Here is a 12,385-nt window from a genome sequence, read left to right on the forward strand (position 1 = left end):
GCAGTGCAGGACGTGTCCTGCTAAGGACCTGCTGCTGCTGGGCCTGGCGACCTGCTGCAAACCCCCCCAGCGAGAGGCAGGAGGAATTTACAGCGAGTTCCTCCCGTGGGGTTGGTTTCCCTGTGTCCGCACCACGGGCTTTCCCTGGTGCATCCGTTCTGCAGGACCTCTCTGTAGGCGTGGGATGTGTTTGGGGACCCTTCCGTGCTCTGCTCGGACCTGAGGCCACCAGGATGCCCGGTTGGGATGGAGCGGGGGTCTCTGTTTCTCCTGCGTCCAGGCCCTTTTGGGTGCTGTTTCTCCAGCTCTGCTGCGATGTCTGTAGGTTCTTGGGTAACAGGGCGCGTGGGAGGCATGCGCTGCTGCTGTTCCAGGTGCTCTCCGGGACAGCATTCCAGGAGGAAGAGGGGCAGAAGAGCCCCGGGAGCCCCTTGCAGGGCAGGGCAGGGGGCGCGGGGCAGCCGCGCTGCCCAGGCGCTTGGCTGAGATGCTTAGCGGGAGGCGTAACGCGTTTTGACAGCGCAGTCCCCGCCTCTCCCGATATCTTCAGCTCACGAATGAAAAGGCAAAGAGGAGGAGGAGGGGAGAGGGATTTTTTTTTTCTCCCTCCTTCCCTGCGCTTTCCCTGGGAACGTGAGGGAGGAAGCGAGCGGATTATCCCAGCAGCCCCCGCCCCAGCTCCGGCCGAGCAGGATGCGCACAGGTGTCCGCGGCTCCGGAGCGGCCGGGGGGCGACGGGAGCCGCGCGCGCGCACCGCCCGTCCCCCCCTGCCCCTTTGTGCTCCTGCCCGCGGGGGGTCCCCGCAGGAGCCAGGGCGGAGTGGGATGCAGAGCCCCTTTGTCTGAGCCGGGGACGGCGCCGCGTCCCGCCCGGTGCCGGATCCTGGTGGCCGCGGCTGCCGGCACCTCCTCCGCTGCCGCCTCTTCTCCTTCCCTTCTTCCCGTCTCGCCTCCTTTGTTGGCGCCGGGACCGCGCGTGAGGGATCGTCGCTGCTCCCTGGGACCGACCGGCTGCCCGTGCCGGGTTGGGGACGCGAGGACCGTGCGCGCCCCGTGGCCGAGGCCACCGCTGCCTGTGGAGTGCCGGGGGCTCCATGGGGAGCGTGGAGCAGGTGGAGCATCGCGGTGGCACCAGGTGACACGATTGCTCTGGCTGTGGGTTTTTTTTTTTATTATTATTATTCCTTCATTGTTCGGCGCTGCGCAACCCTTCCACCGCGCCCGGGAGAATCCCGGCGTGGGAGCCGCGTCTCCGAGCATCCCGCGGGCGCTGCCCCCATGCCGGCCTGGGCGAGGAGCCGGCATCTACCTCGCAAGGACTGGCATGTCCGAGCGGCGTGAGGAGGGCAGCTTGCCCGGCCCGGCCACCGCGCCGCTCCTGGCGCTTCCTCCCCACCGGCACAGCTCGAGGAAGAGGAGGAGGAGGCAGGCTGGGAATGTGAGCATCGCCCCGGCTCGCCGGAGGGCACCAGCCATCCAGCGCCTTCTCCACCTGGATAGTTCCTGGAGCATCCGACCCTGCGCTCCCCACTCCAGGGACTCGTCCTCAGCCAGGCTACGCTCGAGTTCCCTGCACTTTTCCTTGGAATTATTCAGCTTGTTGGCAGCTGGGGCTCTGCACATCCCCGGCTGCGAAAGGAGCCGGTGCTGCCTCTCTGGAGCAGCCCGGATGCCCGTGCTGGGGCTCTGAGGTGGCACATGTGGCCACAAACTCTGGCTCCTGACAGCCCCTCCGGCCAGCGCTGCTAGCGGAGCATGGGAACCTCGGGAAAAACGTAGCTCCGGTGGCTGCCAAAGAGAGAGCGGAGCGGGAGCATCCACGTGGATCCCGCGGCGTGCCGGCCAAGCATGACCGCTTGCCAGTACCCCATGGCACCGGGCGCCCTGGAGCGGGACCGGCTCTACCAGCACAAGGTGTCCTTGGTGGTGCGCTACTTCATGATCCCCTGCAACATCTGCCTCATCCTGCTGGCCACCTCCACGCTGGGCTTTGCCGTGCTCCTCTTCCTCAATAACTGTAGGTTTGCCCTGGCCGCGGGACACGGAGAGCAAGGGCATGGAGCCGGGCAGCGCGTCCCGGCTCCCCGCGGGCTCCTGCATCCCGGCTGGGATGCTCAGCCTCTTCCCTCCGGCCGCTCCAGGTCTGAGCGCGGGAGATGCTCCTGGTGGGACCAGGAGAAACCTGCTCTCCTCTGCCGGGAGCTCTCCTCTCTCCCAGGCTCCTGCTGCTGCTTTATCGCAGGCAAACCCTGCTGATCCGCTTTGCAGCGCGCCCGAGCAGATGGCACGCGTGGGAGTGGGTTTATCCGTGTGCTGCCACTCCTTGCTCAGGTGGTCGTGCTCCCACGGAGCAGCTTTTTCAGGCATGCTGTGGAGCCGGGCTCCGTCATGCAGGGCTATCCTTGGGCTCCTGGGCCAGGAGATGCCAGGTGCCTGCAGTGAGAAAAGTGTTTGGGAGGCATAAGGGGGCTGTGTGCCGCAAAAAACTCCATAAAACCGGTTAAAGAAACAAAGGAATGCATTTAAAAAGCAGTGCTGGGGTAGGGCACTGCAGTGGAAGGGAAAGACTGGCTGGTAAGAAGGTTTGTCATCTACTGCAGCTTCACTTAGTAGTTGGTGGGGGACAGGGAGGGCAAAATGTGACACTGGTGTCAGGATGCTTCCTGCTCGGATAGGGGACACGCTGAGCTGATGTCCCCAAAGCCACGAGGGAGCAGTGGGTGTCGGGGAGGAGGAGCAGGAGAGGAGCCTTCAAACCTGTGTCTTCTCTTGTTTCTTTGCAGACAAGCCCAATAGTTATTTCACCCAGACGCCGCCAACCCCGCGAGATGGTGAGTACCCGAATTCCCGCTTGCTGGAGCTTCCTGTGCTCGGGATGCACTCGGAAGCAAATCGCTTCCAAGCCTCCCCGCAGGGATGCAGGAGGGTGGCACGTGGTGGGTGGCACTGAGTCCGGGCAGGGGAAGATCCTTGGAAGGCGATGGGTGATGCCCATGCAATGGGCATGGGCTGAGCAGCTCCTGGATGGGTGCGTTTGCGCTCTTATCCCCAGCAGATGGGCTTTTTAGTCCATTAACTGCATTATTTATGGAGGCTTTATTCCATAGTCCATAGCAGGGTGGCATTTCCTATGGATTTGCACCTTTCCCTGGACCTGGGGCATTGCCAGCATCTCTCCCAGCTTTGGCTTCCCCGATGTCTGATCTCAATGCACCTTTTCTCCAAACCAGAGCTTCACGAAGGTCTTTGGGTTTCGTAGAGTTGCAGGGACTCTGTTTTGGAGGCCACACTGCTCTGAACATTAGCAGCAGCCGAAAAGCTGTTGGGTGCAGGAGCGCGTGCTCAGATAACGTCACCCTAGGAGCCTTGTTTCTTCTGAAGGTCAGGCTTAAAATCCCCTTTCTGCACTGGCAGGCGGTTCAGTCACCTTCCTTCATGTCCTGCCTGCCTTCCTGTGCTCAGATAAGAACCTAGGAGAAAACTGCAGCCAATTAATAACACGATTCTTTCTTTCTTTTTCTCTGATGGGGGTGGGGAGGGAGGCGGGGGAGAAATGGATGCAAGATAAAATGTGATTAATCTAAAATTGGACCAGAGAAGGCATCTAATGCAAAAATAAAAGCAAACGTAGGTGTATTTTCTAGCTTAGGGCTCCAAAATATTAGCAGCCCAGCCCATGCAGATGACATATTCTGGGAGATCTCTAGTGCCCGCAGAGAGGAGCTCGAAAAGCAGCGCCCTTGGGGGCTCACCAGACCACGGGCCTCCTTTTGCACCCCTGAAATGGTGCGAGTTCCCCTTGAAAAAGCCCAGAACTTCCTTGGGAAGTTTTTTGGGGCAGGAACTTTCCATATGGTGATGCAAAGCCAGAAAACAAGCCATCTTCTGCCCTGGAAACGCCAAAGCTCCGTTTCCTTTTGAAGGAAGCTGCTCTCCGCACCTTCAGCATCTGTTCTGCCAGGCCCCCGTCCTGCGTGTGAAGGCACTTGGGTGATGCTGGAGCTGCAGAACTTGCCGAGGCAGCAGGGAGAGGTCCCTGGTTAGTACCCGTGTGCTGTTTTCATCTTCCTTCGTGTTAGATGCCCATTTTAGCCTAGCAAGCTCTTCACCCACAGATTTATGGCATGGTCTCTGCTTCATTTCAAAACAGGGCCATTTAATGCTGTAAACCTACCATTCTTTCCCAAATTCCCGATGCCGCTGGCATTCCTGCAGCTGGGGCAGGCTTTGCTAAGCTCTGTTGAACATCTTAAGGCTTGGATGTTTTAAGCGCTTTGTTCTTGTGAAGGCTCCATCATTTTCCCAGTTGAGGACATGGTCCGAGCATCTTAGCTGGTCAGTTCTCCTTTGCCCTCCTGTGTTTTGGACAAGTTCTGGAGCGTCTGTAAGGAATTTGGGAGTGGGTGGATGTTGGCTCTGCTGCAGCCCCCCGACCTCAGGGCAGGAGCACCCTGGATTTGGGCTTGGCAGGGGCAGGCAGAGCGGGATTCTCCTCTTGGTTCCCTGCACGGAAAGCGAGATGGGAGGAGGGTTTGGGGGGACACATCCATGAAGTCCATGCAATGCCCGGTTTGCCTTCTCTTTGTTTGCAGCATCTCTTATTGGAGTCAGGTGGGGGAGATGAGACGTTTTTCAGAAAACTCCAACCTTTCCAAGTCCTGGGGAGGGCTGGGCTGGGTCTGTGAGCCGTGTTGGTCGCTGAGGAGCTTCATGGACCTCATGACCTGGCTGTTGCCCTCTACTGAGTCTTACCTGCTGCAGAGGTGAAGCCGGGGCACAGAGGGGCCGTGGGGGCAGCAGGGATGGGAGCAGCCCCACCTGGCAGCACGGGAGGTGATTCCCATCCTTGTGGGCCCTGGCTGTGAGCACCCGTCGGTGACAAGTCAGCGCTCTTGCTCTTGCTTCTCATTTAGTTAAAGTCCCATCCTTCTGATGAGCCGCTTCCGCCGGCCGCAGCACGTTGGCACAGATGTAAAGGGGGAGGAAATAAATTGTCTAGGGCTTAGAAGTCGCATAAGATGCTTAACCTTGCGGGGCAGCCGCGGCTGCCCACGGAGCACCTGTGTCCATGGGGATGAGCAGGTCTCTCGTGCAGGAAAGCTGACCCTGCAGAGGACACGCGTGATGCTGGGTGAGGAACTGCCCCTGGTAGTGAGGAATCACTCCGTTGCACTAGGAAGGAAGACCTGAAATAGAGCTTAAAATAACACAAGTTCTTCAATTCGGTTCCCTTTCTGCGTGGTGGGACTGGAACAGCCACGAGCTTCAGCCGCTGACCCCAGCCTCTTCCTCTCTTGGGTCCTGCAAAATGAATCCGGACCCCAGGCTCCGTGGAGGGGCTGGTCTCCATTAGAAATACTCTTTTTTTCCTGCACACAGATGTATTTATCAGCTTCCTGCCTTTTCCCACAGCTGCTCTTGCTAACCTCCTGCCTGCACTTGCTCTTCGGGAGGCAGTGACTTGCAGCAGCTCCGTGGGGAAATGCGATCCTCCTCGCCCCAATCCATCTCACTTAAGGCCTCAGCCCACAGTGTCCCTCCCGTCACAATAAATGTCAGACAGCGGCGCTGACGCTAAGCCCGGCTGATGCTCCTCGCAGTCCCCGGTGGCTGCTGTGACCTCCCGTGTGTCGGGGACATCTCTCAAGGAAAGATAGGACCACGTGAAGGAGATGCTTTCCTTTCTGCTTTCTTTTTACCTCCCTGCTTCCCGAGGACTGTGCGATTGCTGTCTGCAATTAACCTGGAATTGCATTTTTTCCCATTTTCCCCATTATAAAGAGCTGGACTCGCCGCCTTTCCTTGGTTGCTAAAGAAACCCATGTGCATCTTTGCTGTGCAACCCTCGGGGTGACAAGGCATGGTGGCAATGCTGTCACACATCGTGCAGCCAAAAAAATCACTGCTTGGGCAGGGTTACACTTTACTGCAGGCTCCTGGGTAGCCTTGTCCTTTCTTTGCCCAGCTGCTCCCTTTTAATTACACGAGGAGGTGCTAAATAAAACTCTTCAAAAAGCTGAGCTTAAGGGAGCTGCAGTTATCAGGCACCACTGTTGATCTCTTGAGAGTGTTCTTTCCCTTTTTATTTTTTTTCTCGCCTTATAGTGAGCATTGAGCCTTCTCTTGGGGATCGATTTATACCCGTTCATGTGATAGGGCTTGCGTGTGGAGAAGGGGTAGATGGGTGGTAGGAATATTAAGGTGTTCCCTTTGGAAGAGTGCAGGCAGAGCTTGCAGAAGGGCTTGTCGGAGCCTGGTGCCGTGAGTGCCTGGGAAAGGGCAGCAAATGAGCTTAGACATTTGGATGCTGCTTTTGGGTGTGCTGTAACCCTCGCGCCGTCTCTGCTGCATCTCGGGAAGGGTCTGGGCTGTTGAGCTCATCTTCTTGTCCGCCTCTGCCCTAGGGTGCGTTTTCCAGCCTTCTCCCATGTCTGATAAGGATCCTCCCATCCATCTTTTCAGATGCGTGATTTGCAAGAGTGACTTTGATGTTTCCTATCCAGAGAACAAGATGCCTTAAACTCCTCCCTGCTCTGCCCTCACCTTGCTCACCGCCTGCACACGCGTTTGCTTTTAGATCTTCCAACTGCTCAACGCTTCTCTTTCCCCTCCTTTCCCCCTCATTTAATTATGGAAACATGAAGTCAGCTCTTCCCACTCCTCCTTGGTCTGCCCAGTGTGTTGCAGGGCCTGCTGCTTGCAGGGCTTGAGCGGGCTGAGCTACTCCAGGAGGAGACACCTGCTTTCCTGGAGATCCCTGTGATGCGTGGCAAGAGATGCGTGCCAAGAGAGATGCTCAGAGAACTGGGAGCAGCACAGAGGTTCCCAACTGGATGTTTGATCCTGTTGTTTTCCCTGTTGTCTCCCATCCTTGGAAGATGCCATCTGGAAAGCAGTGTGTGTTCTGGGGACTTAAGTTCTTGTGGCTGTGGAGACGGTGGTTGTGCAATAGCACATTTTGGGGCAAATTTCCGCCTCTGCAGCCAGGAATAAGAAGATGAAAGGTGTGCGCTATTCCCATGGGCAAGGGGGAACCGCTGCTTCCCTTCCCTGTGGCTCCCCGGGATGCCTGGTGTGGCCAGGAGCTCTCCCGCGTCGCAGCGGGGATTAATTAATATTGATGATGATGATGATGGTGATGGGGGGGTGGTCCAAGGAGGGGAGCCCGCGTGCACGGCGGGGCTGGTTGCCGTGGCAACGTGCACCTCGCGCTCATGCACAATTAATGGTGCCCTTTGCTGTCCCCCTCCTCCATCCTCCCCGGCGCCGCGTGCCGCCCTCCAGAGCCTTTCTCTGCTGCATCTCGCCTGTTCTCCGCCGCTTTTCACCCCAAAAGCTCCTCGTATGTCGGGCGGCAGCAGGGTGGGTTTGCTCGTGCGTTCCTTGCTCCAAAAACCAGGCTGGAGCCCCTGCTTTGGACACGTTATGTCCCGCTGGTCCGTGGGGAGCGCTCAGCTTGGTGGCTGCCAACGTGCTTTGGGGAGGTGAAATATGTATCAGGCGATGGCAGCTTTTTCCCACTGCTGCCCCCGTGCTTTATTTGCTTTTAAAGGGCTGAAGAAGAGGAGCCCCCGCTGCTTTCCAGAGGAAAAGAAGGTTTTAAACGGTTAGCGTTGGTGTTAAAAGCTGCGCTCTCGCACATCTGGCCTGGGCACCCTCGTTCTTTAATGTCAGGTTCTTCCTATTAACGAGGGTGAAGAATTAACCCGGTGCAACTTCTTCCTGCTCAGCGTGGTTGCCACGGGCTCAGCCACTCCAATGCCCCTTTAAATTAATATTATCCTTCAATGTCCTCACCTATAGCAGAGGTGACGTTGCACGTAGTGTATAGTCAGCGTGTTTCTGGTGGCAGAGCTGTCCCTTGAGCTGCATGAGCCCCGTGTCTTGCAGGATCCCTTGGGTGGTGCATGACGTGGAGAAGAGCTCAAAGGAGGATGTCCTGGCCCTGCACCAGGAATTCGGAGCCTTTCTCACTTCCCTGTCCCCCATCAGAAAGAACCTTTGGGGCCACGTGATGATGTTCATGGTTTTGGTTCATTTACCAGCAGTTTGGGGGTTTGGTTTGCCCTAACCTACCCGTGTGCCCTACTGGCGAAATCCCCCTTTTCCTCCCCTTCTGCTGCCCGCATTCCTTGCTGCAGGAATCCTTGGCTGCACTTATATTGCACACAGTTAGTCTTTCCTCTCTGCTACCCCTTTGCTGTCATCAGAGCTGCTTTAAGCCATGAGAACAGTAAAAAAAACCCTGCCCCATCTCCCCACCGTGACTTTTAATCAAGCTTCCCGCTGGCCTTTTCTGATTGTTTTTCTCCGTCTGTGCTGAGAAACCTGCCTGGGGAAGGGAACACATGGGTGGGATTATTCCATGGGTTTTCCAGGCATCTCCCCCTCCTCCAGGGCTATCTAGGCAGTGCCAAGACGATGCCGTGGTTTGGGATGCTTGGTGCCAAGGGCTGGATGTGTGCAAGCTGCTCCAGATGTTCCTGTGCACAGGAAAAGAGCAATTTTGCCATTAAAGTCCTAAAGGGTTTCTCCGCTTTAATAACAATAATCACAAATGGAGTGCGAATGCTTGGGGCTTATTAGATAGAGCTCTTCACCTCCAGATCTGCAAGCACTTGACAACGCCTGCGTATTATTAATTCCCTTTTGCTCCCATCCAGCTATTTACCTACTGATATCGGGGACTATTGATTATTATCAACTCTTTTTATTTATATATTTATTTATTTGTAAATGGAGAATATTGAAGTAGAGAACTGGCTGGTGAGTTGGGCACCACTGACAGGACAGGGAAGTGTTTCCATAGTCGCTTCTGTAATTTATTTGCTGGGTCTCGTTAGGGTAAGCAATAGCGCTGCCTTTCAGGAGAGCCACTGCTCTCTTGCCCCTGGAATTCTAGAGTATTTTGAGTCTTAGGAAATAATTCTTAAAGTTTCTTCAAGAAGCATCAAAATCCTTGGTAATGCCTCAATCTTTGCTCCTTCGGAAGTCGGGTCTGATATGTAGAGCTTTTGCCTGGCTGGTTAGCCAGCTTGTTCCTGCAGACTGTTATCGGCTCTGCAAAGAGAAATATAGACAGCAGGGAGCGAAGGCAGGATGACAGTGATGCATGAGTAGAGCCAAAAGGAAACGGGCCCTAAAATAGCAGCAAGTGCATTGGATGGGACTTCTGATGTGCTCGGCGCTGCCTTGAACTGGGCTCTGCGAAAAATGCCTTTGATTTCAGTGTGAGCAAACTAGGTCGGTTGCTCGTGTTGGGAACCCTTCTTTGGGAAGATGCTTTCTGTGTGTGCTGCCAGGCTCTGTGCAAAGCACATATCCATCCTTCCAGCCAAACTGGAGTTGTTGCCTTGTCTGTGCTGCTTTTCCCTGCTGCATTTTGCATTTCTCCCCATCCCTTTGCAGCAGCGTGAGCCGGGGCTCAAGGGTGAGGGTCACCCCAAGGGCTCGCCCATAGGTTCCCTTTGCAGAGATGCCCAAGCATGCTGGTGGCACTGGGAAGGGGCGTCTGTGCTTGCAATGGCTGCAAACCCCCTTCTGCATTTCGCGTTAATTCACTTGCTATTGGCCCCTGCACCTCCTAATCTCAGCACTCATCTGCATTAAAAAAAGGGGAAAAAAAAAAGCAGAGCGAGAGGGAAAGCGAAGCAGTGGGAAGAGTGGGAGAGATGATCCAGAGCACTTCATAAAGATGATAATTTGCTTTTAGATATTGAGCAGGGGAGAGAGCGAGTTCTTTTCTTCATTTGATATTAGTCTCTTAGCAGCGCATTGTTGCTGTGTGTAGGAGCTGGAAATCTCAGGGCTGTCCAAGGCGAGTGCCTGCGAATTGAAGTGTAAATGAGCCAGTGCCGAGCACTTGATTTCTGCCTTCTCCGATTGCTCTCCCTGTCGCTGCGTGGGTCAGTCTGTGTTTCTCCATACAGGGTGTGCACAGAGCTGCCCTGCAGCCCGGGAGGTCGGGTGGTGCAATAAGTGCAAAAAGAGTCTTGCTTGCAAGCAAGCTTTGGGTCGTGGGTTGCACCTGCAGATAGTCGGGTTTGCAAGCCCCGACCCTCTGCAACGTGTATAAGATTTCCTTTCCCCTTAGCAATCCGGGCGCAAGATTTCCTCTCCCGTTAGCAATCCGGGCGCCGAGCTGGCCCGTGCGGGCCCTGTGGCCGGTGACCAGGAGCTGTGTGCGTGCTTCGGGCTGAGCCGCGTGTCCGTGTGCTTGTGGCGCAGCGTGCCGAGGGATGCTGTGCGGCTTCGGCGCCGTGTGCGAGCGCAGCGCCGCCGAGCCCGCCCGCGCCGCCTGCGTCTGCAAGAAGACGGCGTGTCCGGCCGTCGTGGCTCCCGTCTGCGGCTCCGATTACTCCACCTACAGCAACGAGTGCGAGCTGGAGAAAGCCCAGTGCAACCAGCAGAGGCGGATCAAAGTCATCAGCAAGGGGCCCTGCGGTGAGTGCGAGGTTTGGGAGGCCGCCCGTGGGCACGGGACCCTGGGCAAGAGGGATCTTGCTGGAGGGCATCTCCTCCCGCTGCAGGATGGATGGGAGCAATTCTGCAGGCTCGCATTCGCTGGCTGCGAGCGAGGAGCTCTGTAAATGAGACCCCGGTGCCCCCATCTCCGTGTAAATTAACTTGACCTTTCCCTCCCGCCGAGCTCTGGCTCGTGCTGAATCTGTGCTCTGCGCTCCTGCTGCGGCGCGCGCTGCCGGGGAGAGAGCGCCGAGTGCTTTATTGCAAATAATAATCACAAAGTGACAAAAAGAAGCTGGCAAGTAAATGCCGGCCCTTCTCTGTCAGCAAGGAAATTGCTCCTTGAGCTCTTCCTCTCATCACGTTTTGCAGGAGGTGTTTTAAGGACCCTCTGCGTGTTTGCTGGAGCGCGAGGTGCTCCAGGAGCTTGTGCGAGGGAAGATCACAGGATGGTTGAGGTTGGAAGGGACCTGTAGAGATCATCTAGTCCAGCCTTCCTGCTCAAGCAGGGTCACCTAGAGCACGTGGCACAGGGTGGCATCCAGGCGGGTTTGGAAGATCTCCAGAGAAGGAAAGGTTCCTTCTCTGACTGCCAGGAAGGGTGGTGGAGATGCTGGTGGAGATGGAGCAGGTGGGAAAGGGAGAGCGTGATCACTGATGGCGCTGGTGTCCCCGCAGGCTCAAAGGACCCCTGCGCGGAGGTGACGTGCAGCTTCGGCAGCACGTGCGTGCGTGGTGCGGATGGGCAGTCGGCCAAGTGCGTCTGCCCGTCCTCCTGCAGCGGCGTCCCCGAGAGCACCGTGTGCGGCAGCGACGGCAGGGACTACCGCAGCGAGTGCCACCTCAACAAGCATGCCTGCGACAAGCAGGAGAACGTCTTCAAGAAGTTCGATGGCGCCTGCGGTAAGTTGCCGTCCCCGCGGGAAGGTTGCTTTCAAATATTTTTCCCTGGAAAAGCAGGCGAGCTGGGAATGGCAAGAGCTGGGGAAAGCAACGTGCACCCAAACGTGCCCCAGATCTTGCAAGTTGCTCCTCATTAAAGGAGCTTGATGGGCACAGATCCCAGCAGGGCAAATGCTGCAAGCATGGCTTTCGCTTTGCCTAATGCTGGTGGTGGATCCTTGTAATTAAGAGTGAGTGGATCCTTGTAATTAAAGCGACTCTGTTAGGAAGCCCGTTAGATCAGCCAGGACACGTGCCAGATTGCTCCCTGGAGGGAGGCACGTGGGGATGTGTTTGGGCAGGCTGCAGACTGGCAAAAGCTTTAGCTCCCAGTGCTCAGACTGAAGTAGGGCAAGAAGCATGGAGGTGGGAGGTGTGGAAGAAGGAAAGCTCCAGGTTTCTAGGGCGGAGAGGAGGCTTGGAGCATCCCTACTGCTATGAACCCTGCCTCGCTGTGGTAGGAGACAGCAGAAAGTGAGCGGCATTTGGACCTGCGCCCTGCCGTGCTGTGGGGCTTTGGGACACAGGGGACACGAGGGGAGGTGGTGTGGAGGGAGTGCAAGTGAAGAAGCAGCTCTTGAGCATCCCCATCGTACAGTCCAGGCAATAACTGCCCGAGGACCTGCCTCCTCTCCTGTCTTTCACGTGGTCTCCATGTCCTGGCCGGGCAGTATCCTACTACCTGCAGGCTGCTGAGGCCACCTGAGATCTTCTTGTGTTGCTGCTGGCCATTGTGGAGACCCCAGGGAGGTGACATGGCCTTGGTTGTCTGTGGGAGAGCAAACGTGTAGATGAGGCACCCAGGGGATGTAGCAGGGATGGTGTTGAGGACGTTACGGAGTTGATGACCGTGAAGGTCATGGATGACCCGATCCCAAGGGTTCTGTGCTGGGCGAGGGCCGGGGCGGGCTCGGCGCTGCCGGGCAGCGCTCGGCCCTGACGCCGCCGCCGCACTGTCCCCCCGCGCGCAGACCCGTGC

The 12,385-nt window shown here is 56.7% G+C and overlaps 1 protein-coding gene across 1 annotated transcript in view; it reads left to right on the forward strand.

Moving 5' to 3' along the window:
* Positions 1-12,385, forward strand: part of AGRN (agrin) — a 67,512-nt gene that overhangs the window by 29,850 nt on the left and 25,277 nt on the right. The window contains exons 3-6 of the mRNA XM_026051079.1: positions 2,784-2,831; positions 10,228-10,443; positions 11,143-11,367; positions 11,868-11,880. Coding sequence (XP_025906864.1) covers positions 2,784-2,831; positions 10,228-10,443; positions 11,143-11,367; positions 11,868-11,880 — 502 coding nt within the window. The remainder of the gene's footprint in view (positions 1-2,783; positions 2,832-10,227; positions 10,444-11,142; positions 11,368-11,867; positions 11,881-12,385) is intronic.

Source organism: Nothoprocta perdicaria, unplaced genomic scaffold (genome assembly GCF_003342845.1).
Source record: "Nothoprocta perdicaria isolate Ctin4 unplaced genomic scaffold, notPer1 scaffold_72, whole genome shotgun sequence".
Lineage (NCBI taxonomy): Eukaryota > Metazoa > Chordata > Aves > Tinamiformes > Tinamidae > Nothoprocta > Nothoprocta perdicaria.